At 31.8% G+C, this 10,704-nt stretch overlaps 1 protein-coding gene across 5 annotated transcripts; it reads left to right on the forward strand.

The window, feature by feature from the left end:
* The first annotated feature begins 5,385 nt into the window (after positions 1–5,385).
* On the forward strand, positions 5,386–10,327 carry LOC100796083 (heavy metal-associated isoprenylated plant protein 7). Of its 5 annotated transcripts, XR_001389290.2 has the most exons (6): positions 5,386–5,720; positions 5,866–6,019; positions 6,377–6,576; positions 7,774–7,864; positions 8,634–9,430; positions 9,709–9,841. XR_001389290.2 is itself a non-coding variant. In XM_041017475.1 (5 exons), exons 1-5 carry the CDS (start codon positions 5,712–5,714, stop codon positions 10,026–10,028), a joined length of 792 nt encoding a protein of 263 aa, XP_040873409.1. In that variant the 5' UTR covers positions 5,386–5,711; the 3' UTR covers positions 10,029–10,327. The 5 variants fall into 5 exon arrangements, 4 of the variants coding, with proteins under 4 accessions (XP_040873409.1, XP_003529675.1, XP_040873410.1 ...); XM_041017475.1 differs by lacking the exon at positions 8,634–9,430 and having other exon boundaries at positions 9,691–10,327; XM_003529627.5 differs by lacking the exon at positions 8,634–9,430 and having other exon boundaries at positions 9,709–10,327.
* The last annotated feature ends 377 nt before the right edge of the window (positions 10,328–10,704 follow it).

The following is a 10,704-nucleotide window of genomic DNA, read 5'->3' on the forward strand; positions in this document are numbered from 1 at the left end:
TCCTCGTTAGAGACAAAAAAGAAAGGACTATGATAGCTGATTTTTCTTTATTGACTATCGTAGTCCGTTCTTTTTTGGTCTCTAACGAGAACAACCGGTTAAGGAATGGTTTTCAAGATAGAAATTGTTTCTTAGAGAGGATTCGTGTTTAGTGCGAAAAAAATGTGCTGATTTTTTACATCAATTTTATTTTTTCAGACAAGTTTTTAGGTAAACGTATATTTTTACATCAATTCGATGGCTTGGTTTAAGACAATTCATTGGTTGTACAACACGCCAGCCGAGACTAGATTGGGCTCACACTTAGTGAACCCAAGATAGGATAAGCTGAACATGACTACTAAGATGTACGGTTATCTATTTCCGAACCAAAAAAGAGATAAATATTGGCACTTTCTACTTGACTTTTTACACTCCCCTTTTCCTTTTTATTCATGATTATTCCAAAAATACCCTATTCATCTTCAAATTATTTTTTCTTCCTAAACATCAGTAACATGCACTCCCCCTTCGTCCTTCATACACCTTCACTCACACTCCCTTTTCTTCATCTTCTAAAAACGTTACAATTAGTGTAAAACATTTTGGATGTTATTCGACAACAAATTGATTAGGATATTTTCATTTCATACCTACCCTAATTCCTAAATCTTTTTATCTAAAAACCTTTTTTCAGATTTAGTTCACATTCTGGAAAAAATCAGTAGTATAAAATTTCTAGAAAAAGATGTATTGGGTTCTTCCTTGTCAAGTCATCACTTCCTTCAACTACTCCATTTTCTATATTTTTATCAAGTTAGATCAAATGGTTGGAGTATTGTTCGTCGTGATCATTAGGTTCTAATTCACAAGTGAACTTCGAGTTTTTGTGGCAAAGGAACTAGAAGATTGTTCATATTGATCATTAGGTACTGGTTTGATTTTGATTATTTATGAATTCATTAATATTAATTTATTAGGGTGTAAATTGGGTTATATGTACACATACATTTGTAATTTGTGATGACTTTATGGAAGATTTTAAATTGGTGCGGGTTCAAATGCTTGGTGTATCAATTGGGGTAGGTTGTAAGTAGGGGAGGATGCACATTGGTGACTATGGGAATAATTATCCCCACAAAGAAAAAATATTTGTACTTGTTTATATTAAATAATTATTGTTTATGCCCATAAAAAATGAGAGCTGCCCCCATAAAATGATTTTTCAAAAGAAAAAATGTAAAAATAAAATAATTAAAAAAAAATAAAATAATTTGATATTAATTTTACCAGCATTATCTCATTAAATTTGTAAAATTTTAAGTATTTTAGTTTTTTATCATGAAATTGTATATTTTACAAAATTTTATAATATTTTTCGTTTGTAAGAATATCATAGACATTTTTATGCCCCCATTAAAAGAATTTTTTAAATCCATCACTGGTTGTAAGCCTGAGGATTTATAGGTGTTGACATTAGTATTGAAGGCAAGACTATATATTGTCAAGTGAGTGCGTGTGAAGGCGTGAGAGGAGGGAGGGTGACGTGATGACTGATATTTAGAGAGATGAAAAGAATTGAAGAAGAAAAGGGTACTTTTGAAATAAATTTTAAAAAACTGGGAGCATAAAAAGTAAAGAGTAGACGTGTATTTAGCAATTTCCTATATGCTTCTCAATTCAATTTTAATGGACCGAAATAGAAAATCGAGCCCATGAGTTTCCAACTTTGCTTCATCTGGGCATGAAGATTTTTCATGACCGAAGAAATGCAGCAGGAGTTTTACAATAATTATCAAGTATTTATGCATTACACGTGTATTTTAATTTAACAACAATAAAATATATTTTAAAAAATATAAAATATGTATGCATTATTAACTCAGATGAAATGTAAACAACAGTTAAATCACATACCATATAAAAGTAACAAGAAATTATCTTATTCTTTAAAGTTATGTTTCTCTCTTTCAAATATAATACATGTCTAATATTTGAAAGAGATAAATACTTGAGTTCCCATAGCCATAGGGATATAATGTCACATTGATTGTCATCAGATGCTTGCGAATCAAAAAATACAAAAGAGAAGATGGTAGTATATATAAAAGGTGGCTACGTGAGTGACACTGACAATAGATTGGCGCAGCGAGTGCATTTGTACATTAATATTTCATTTTGTACCTACGTGTATGGCTTCATTCGGATTCTTTAAGTGGGACTAGGAGGGGGCTTCACCTAGTTTACGTTAAGGACAGAAACTTTATTTTTATTTTTCTCGTACCATAACCATGCCATACCATTAGCTCATCATGTATGTAAACGATTTTATTTTCCACAATAGGTAGTTTTATGGGTTCTTTGGGTACAAGCTTATCTAGAAATACTTGTATGAAAAAAAATATAAAAAAAAATGCAATGAGATTTTCTTTAAACTAAAATTAATTCTTCATTAATTAATCTATAAAAAAATTAGTATAACTTCTCTAAAAAATAAAAATAAAAAATCATCTACAAAAGAATTAATTTTACCTTATAAAAAATCATTTAATTTTATTTTAATTGCGTTTCTGTAGAAGTTTACCTAAACAATCCTATACTGATATTAATGGAGAGTCTGTTGAGTGAATGGTATTGGCTGCCACTCGACATTCTATAACCTTTTGTCATGATCATATATTTAACTTAAGGCAAGCGTCAGCATCCTTTGCATTCGCGGAAAATCATCACCTCACATCTCAAACTGTGCCCTGCATTATCTTTCTTAATAAAAATCCTTACTAGCAAATCGCAATCATACACAACCAACTCAACATGCACCATTCCGTATGGCGTATGTTACATTAAATCTTTCTTGTTTTTTTACATGTTTAGTGGCGTAATCGTTTATTAAAAAATTTAATGTTTCATTTAGATTATGATGAAATATATATATATATAATGTAAAACCAAATTAACATTTAAGCAACCTATCACTGTTGGAGAAAAAACTACCAAAAGTTCTCAAGTGTGAAGTGGTTGGTTGGTATGACTCATTAAAAAGTTACTTAAGCAACTCCGTTAGCAACCGAGTGTTGAGTTGCTCAATAGCGTTATTAGCGTGCACAGTTAGATTTAACAGCAAAATACTAATATTTATCTCTCTCTGGTCACAAATCACAATCAGATAGGATGGGTCCAAAGAGGACCAAAAGGAAGAAAGTTAAATACCCATTACGTACAGCAGGGTATACTATACATTTACAAAGCAAATCATTTAATGCGTTAAAGTTAAAGGTGGAATCGTTTGATAATATTTGAGTTTCATTTTTAATAAAAAATAATTTTTTATCCTCACACATGGAAATTTAAATTAGTCAAACTTATTTTTCCTAAAGAATCAAAAGGTTAAAGAAAAAAAAAAAACTCTGCATTTACATTTTACAGTCACTGGCATGCCTTGCAAGCTTTCACTCTATAGTCTACATCAATTCAACACTTTTATTGAATCCTTAACTGAAGTCAACCTGAAATTAAATCTTCAAGGTATTTTATAGTTTGGAGTCCATGCCAAACATTTTAGCAGCCCCCAACATGCTTTTTGGCTTGCAGGCATTACCATATCATTTGATATTAGAACAATGCCATAATTGGTGTGTGGGCATGAAATTACCATACAAACAAACGAACAATACAATTAAATTCAGCTAAGCAATCATTTATTAACAAACAAAAATTACATTTAACGATGTAATTACCTTTTAGTTTTTTTTTTATCAACAAACGAAAAAACATTTAATTCAAATAAGCACAAGACGTGCAGAAAATTACAAAGAAACAAGTAGAGCTTCCATGAAGACCAACAGAAGCTCAAATTCCTCAAATGCACATGAAGGTATTCAACCCCAACCAACAGAAAGAAATGAATTCCATGTATCTTAACGTATACATCCGAAATGGTGCATATGAAAAGATACACAACAATGTAAAGTCTATAACCCAATACCAAAAACATATGTAAAAGAACTCCCAAAGAACCATCCGTAGCACATGTATCTTTAGTTTTTGTAGTGTATGAAAATATAAGACAAATTATTTGTTAAAGTTCTACTAATTGACTACTTTTGTAAGTCATATGATAGAATCATAAATGCTAGCAAGTAGTAACATTTTTTTTATACACCTTTTTGAACACAGTTAAAATTTGTTAAAAAGGATAAAATTTTGTGGATCTTACATTATATTTAATATTCTCTTGATTTTTTTAATTTTAATAAATTTTAATCAATTAAGAAGAGTATGTTTAAATTAATATGTTACTGGCATTCCTAGTGAATATGTCTTAAATTACATGGTCTGGGATTCATTTTCTACAAAAATTTTAATATATTTATTTCAATTGAATTAAGTAAAAATTTATTAAAAAAGTCTCGTGAATAAGGAAGGAAAAAAATTACAAAATTTCAATATGCTATATAAAAAAATATCAGTACATTTATATAAACACTATACTAATAAAATTAATTAAAATACTATCTTAATACTTGTGTTATCACTCCTCTCATTAAAATTAAAATTCAACTTATTCTTATTATAATTTTTGTATTTTAATTTTTCACAATTAAAATATAAAATTATAATTTTTTAGTTATAACCTATAAGGTACTCTAAGTATGATGTTAACAAATCTCACGAGCTTTGTTAATTTACACACCACACTACACATACACTTGTTTTCTTTATTTTGATTACGTTAGCAAAATTACACTGTAAGTATATTTTAAGATAATATCAAGTTATAATGTATTTCAACTAAAAAAAATAGTTTATCTAAACAAATTCCTAATTTATATATACATTTAAGTTTTTTATTTTAAATATGTTTTATAAATTAATTTTCAAGAAATAATAAAAAAATTATATATATACACATTAAATTTTGTTATAATTACTTTTATTATTTAATAATAAATTCTTAATATATGTAAATTCAATTAAAAAATATACGTTTAATATGCATCTCTTATCGTTACATTTATTAAATTCAAAAAGTATATTATATTTAATAAATATGATAAAAAAAGGATGGTTTTTTTTACTATTTCCGATTAATGTTAGTAGTTTTTTTAGCGGTTCTATGGGTGAAGGAGAGAAATAAAAAGACTTGAGTTCTAGTCTCATCTCTATCATTTTGTCATCATCCATTGGACATGCATGACCAGTTGTTATAAATTTTTTTAATTCAATTTTTATGAAAAAAACTACTCTTACAAGAACGTTTAAAGATAATGGTCTTAATTTATGTTATTATATGCAACACATAAGTTAATAACACACATGAGATTATGGAAAAAAAAACAAAGCTTGTGGACACAATTCAGTAATAAACATACATGATGTGAGTATAATGTATTCAATCATGTTTTATCGGTGCGCTACCTGCATCTGCATGGTAGTTCACCCTGGCCAAACCGAAAAATGAGTTAATAAGTAAAAATATGTTTTTTTTTTATAAAAAAACTTTCCGGTAGATTGTGCAGGAAAGTGTCCACGTCAGATTTGCAGAATCCCTACACGTTAAATTTTCTCCTCCGGGGGAGTGTGTGCGTGTTGCCTTCTGTTGTGTTGTGTGTGCATAAACAAAACAAAAACAAAGAGCGTTTCAATTGCTATCTCCCACAAACATCTTTAGTTAAGATCTGCGTTAACCACTAAGATCTCTGAAGCAGAGGGCATTGTCTACTGTCACAGGCATGGGTGAAGTAAGACTTCTCTCTCTCTCTCCCCTCTTACCAGCTATTACGCCCATCTTCTCAACTCTGCTGCTTCCAAGTTTTTTTTCTTTCTTAAGTACTCTATGATTGTGTTGAGTTTTCTTCTTATTTAAATATTATGTTTTTTGCAAAGGAAAAGAAAGACGAAGGAAACAAAGAAGAAGCCAAGGAGGAAAAGAAGGAAGAAGAGAAGAAGGAGGAGCCACCACCGGAGATAGTGCTCAAAGTTGATATGCATTGTGAGGCCTGTGCAAGGAAAGTTGCAAAAGCATTGAAAGGATTCCAAGGTCACCTTTCATGCATTCTGTTTCTTAATTACTTCATTTCTAACTATGAATCCGAGAAATCTTATGTTGATAGATACTATAGCTAGTTTTCTGGTTTAGCTTCAGCTAGTACTACAACTTTTAGCTTCCCTCTCTTTTTCCCCCTTGTTAGAGGGATCAATTAGTTATCCACATGACTTGCTTTTGGATTTCACAAAACAATAATGATGAAATAAATTTGTTTTAGATGTCCATTATTCATGTAGAGACAAATGATCATCATTGCATCCATAAGGTAAAGGTGTGTGTTTAGGAGGTGGAAAAGATTGATAAAGAGGTATTAATGTTTCTAATCTAATCTGTCTTTTTGTAAAATAGGAGTGGAAGAGGTGAGTGCGGATAGCAGGACAAGCAAAGTGGTAGTGAAAGGAAAGGCAGCTGACCCCATAAAGGTGTGTGAGAGGCTACAAAAGAAAAGTGGTAAGAAAGTGGAGCTAATTTCACCCTTGCCAAAACCTCCAGAGGAGAAAAAAGAAGAAACCAAAGAAGAACCACCCAAAGAGGAGAAAAAAGATGAGGTAAATCATTCTCTTCTTGCTTGCTTCTATCTGTTGCTGTGCAGATGCAATGAATATTCAGCAAGCACGATAAGATACTGCAGTCAATCATTCTCATTGACTAACGTTCGTTAAAAAAACTTTCAAACCTCTCGGCCAAAGAAATAAGAACATAGTCTTAAAGTTACAAATACCAAAAAAGTTTGGGTAATTATTTAATTTAACTTGGAGATTAAGAGGCACGTTGCCTGCTTGCAGTGAGTGTAATGTCCAATTTCCATGGTGAGAGATTTTTGCAATTTTGGTGTATTGTATTGTGCGGTGCAGTTTTGCAATCCAATTTCAGGGTGAGAGTGCTGAAATGAAAGTAACGAAACAAAGTGATGTCCCTCCGAAAGGCACACGTAACGAGGGGAACGGCGGTGACAAATGAGAGGGGGTTTGACCCCACCCCCATTTGCAAACTGCAACTTGACACTGCAAAAATGGGGTCACGGGTGCAGTACACCTGGTTTTACCATGTCCCACTTTCATGACATTCACTTCCACACACATGACACATCGGTAAACCATGTGATGTACTCATGTTTGCTAAGGAGGTTAAAAGTTAAAACTACAGGCGCTCTTCATTTCATTTATTATTTATTATTACAATGGATGAGATTCACAAGGTAACACTAACTTGTCTGATCCAATTAATACTACTCTGCCAATGATAATAAGTGGTGATGGCGTGGGAAAAGAATTTCAAATACTCGTGCATTAAAGTAATAAATAATTCACACATTCTTAATAATATATCAAGATCAATATTATGCGAGAATTTTCATATTGGGGTTGGTCGGGAGAATGGCCATACATAGCCCATAGGTTGCTAATATTTGCTTTTAGGTTTTTTAATTAACACTTGAAATGGAAGTGGGAAACCCCATGCCATGGCCGTTTTCTGAATCGACAAATTATAAGATAGTGGGCTCATACAGGTGCCTCTTTCATAGTCTATTCTATTGTGTGACAACATGGCTCAGACATAAAATTCAAGGGAAGATCTATTAATTTTTTTGTACTGGATGTTTGTTGTGTTGTGTTTTCCTGCTTCTAATTTTACACTGCTTAAGATATTCTCGACCATTAAGTAAAATAATCAATTTGAAACCAAAGTTATGTTGATAGTAATCTAATTCCTATCTTGTGGTTGTTTGAAATGCTGCTCGTCAGCCTCCTCCTGTGGTAACAGTTGTCCTTAAAGTTCGAATGCATTGTGAACCATGTGCTCAAGTTATCCAGAAGCGAATCCGCAAGATTAAGGGTAAGTCTGTTTAAATTTATTTATTGAAATAAGTATTTATTTTAATAAAATAATTTTTTATTTTTTCAGCTTGTTTATCTAAATTATTTCTACTTCAAAAAATAATTTGTTGCTTAATTTAAGAAACAAATACTATCTGCTCATTAAAACAACACTTATATAAAAAATGTTTATTTAAAAAAAATAAAATTTAAACATATTCATCCCATACGCCCATTCATCTTCTTTCTCTATTTCACTCCGGCACTTACAAGTACAACAAACCCGGTTTGGATCAATTCTGCTAAATCCCAGGCCCTACATGAGTTTGTGTCCTCCAATCATTATTTATTATCATGACTACTAATTACTAATGACTAACGAGAATCCCAAAAAACAGCGTTTAATCGCCCTTTATTTGATTTACACCTTTTCTCTGCTCAAGTTTACCATGGAATCTTATAATCACAAGAAAATGCTGACAATATACTTTTCGATACTTTATTTTTTATTTGATAGAATCTCATGATACTGCCTTAATACAGAGTGAGCCCACGTTATTTAGTAAGGCTGCAATAATCTTATCCAAAAATAAAGTATTGAAAAAAAAGTGTTGTCGATGTTATGTATAATTATGAAGTTTATGCTTAGTTTATATTTATATTTTTTCATGCATGTTTTCAAACTGCATCGAAGCCATTACAGCCCTCTTAGGGATGTGATACACAAACGGAATATTTTTTTAATGATAGGTTCACGTGCATCTGATGTTCTGTTTTTCTTTTCCTAGGGCATAAGAATCTTATCCTGTGGCGCTAATCACGTTCCTTTTGCAAACGAGGAAGCTTAGAAGGTTTTTGACTCATTCAAAAGGAATTCGTGATCTTGTTATTATCAGGATATCAATAATTATGTCAATCTCAGCCGAATTAGTATATTTTAACTACTATATAAAATTAGTATTTTTAGCTCACAAAAAATTATACATAAAATTAATATTCCCTCCATTCTCAAATAAGTGTCACTTTATTTAATAATTTTTTATTTTAAATTATCTGTCTGATGTAATATATATTATCTTTTCTTCGACTTTTTTCTTCTCTCTTAAAGAAAACATTTATTAACATATATACTCTGTAGTTTATTGTCATTTTTCTAGTATTCTATCTCGATGCTGAAACATTGTACTTAACCGGTATGGTTTCAGCCGCATATTGTATTTTAAAATGCCCTTGCAGCTTATATGGTACTTCATCCTAGAAAAAGTGGGGGGAAAAGACATCTTTGGACATTTATATAAGACGTGTTCCTGTGGTGGACGCTAGGCATAATCAAAGCGTGATTAATCTTATGACTATTTTATTTTATTTTATTCGTGCATTGCATACCCGGTATTAAATTATTCATCTAGGGAAAACAAAATAGTTTACCAAATATAATGTTAATTGAAAGAAAATTGTTTTTAATGTTTCAACTTTCAACTAGCTAGTTATTTTGCCTTGTATTTTAATTTTGGCACCTTTCTCCGGGTTGATGGCCTCTATGGTTTGTTGGGTTGTCATGTGAATAGCACTCTTCTGGTTAGAGGTATTTCAAAGATAACTTCCCTTCCCTTCCACCCTTGATTGATTCCATGAATAGAGGATTCTTTTTGAAAGATAACTTCTTCATGGAAAAGTTTCTGAACTTTGTTAGAAATACTTAATGATTAATACATTCCATGCCCTACTCTTTTAACACTCGAAAAACTGACATTCATAATCCGTAAATGATAAATCAATCATTGCTACGTAATACGAGTCATACTAATAATATTGTGTAGATTCACCCAAAAAAATTATGTGTAGTAATAATTGTATGTGCAGGAGTAGAATCAGTGGAAACAGACTTGGCAAATGATCAAGTTATAGTAAAAGGTGTTGTCGACCCTGCCAAGCTTGTTGATCATGTCTACAAGAGGACCAAAAAGCAAGCCTCTATTGTGAAGGACGAAGAAAAGAAGGAAGAAGAAAAGAAAGAAGAAGAGAAAAGGGAAGAGAAAGAAGAAGAGAAAAAAGAAGGTGAAGAAGATAACAAAACTGAAATCAAACGAAGTGAATACTGGCCATCCAAGAACTACATCGACTATGCTTATGACCCCGAGATTTTCAGCGACGAGAACCCGAATGCCTGCTCTGTTATGTAAACCAGCAAGTAATTCCGTATTTCAGTTGGAACGGTAATTAGCTGAAGTAGTTTTCATTTCAATGCTTTTCTAATTATATCTAGCAGTGTGAGTATGTTAAGGGTATATTCGTTCCTTTCCATAGCGTCCCTCAAAGATAGATGTCTTATTTCTTGTGCTTTTGAGGTTTCAAGTAGTGTATATCCGTTGCCAAAGGGTAGGTAGAGTTGCTTCAGTTTGTGTAAGTGTTAACATGCTTCACTGAATTTTGGCCTAAAATCTCTTTGCCCATGAATGTTGACGTTGAAATTTGCATGCAATGGTCTCTCTTTAAGAATTTTCTGAAATAGTCATGGTTCCCTCTAGCGAGTACCTGTGTTTACAATACAAAATTTCAGTCTTCAAATCATAGGCTTCGTTGGAATTGGAATCACCTTCTCATCTCAGAACTCTTTTCAATCACAATAACTCTTTCATTGGTTGAATAGGGTTCACTCATTAGTGAATATTGCAAAGTGAAGGGTATTGTGTGATTTGTGTCTTCATTAAATAAGGACCACACGGGGGATCAAAAGGGAAGGTTAGGTAGGCTATCCAAAGGCAAGACATGGCTTCTTCACATAATTTTCTAAGTTGACTTCTGCCAAGTTGGTTTGGGTGAGATTTGACTAGACACTTGAGCTATAGACGTTCAAAA

The sequence above is a fragment of the Glycine max genome, chromosome 7 (genome assembly GCF_000004515.6).
Source record: "Glycine max cultivar Williams 82 chromosome 7, Glycine_max_v4.0, whole genome shotgun sequence".
Classification (NCBI taxonomy): Eukaryota; Viridiplantae; Streptophyta; class Magnoliopsida; order Fabales; family Fabaceae; genus Glycine; species Glycine max.

Coding starts and splice junctions, on each gene's coding strand:
- LOC100796083 (XM_041017475.1), top strand. Junction 6,020..6,376: donor AGCATTGAAAGGATTCCAAG/GTCACCTTTCAT, acceptor TTTGTAAAATAG/GAGTGGAAGAGGTGAGTGCG. Junction 6,577..7,773: donor AAGAGGAGAAAAAAGATGAG/GTAAATCATTCT, acceptor GCTGCTCGTCAG/CCTCCTCCTGTGGTAACAGT.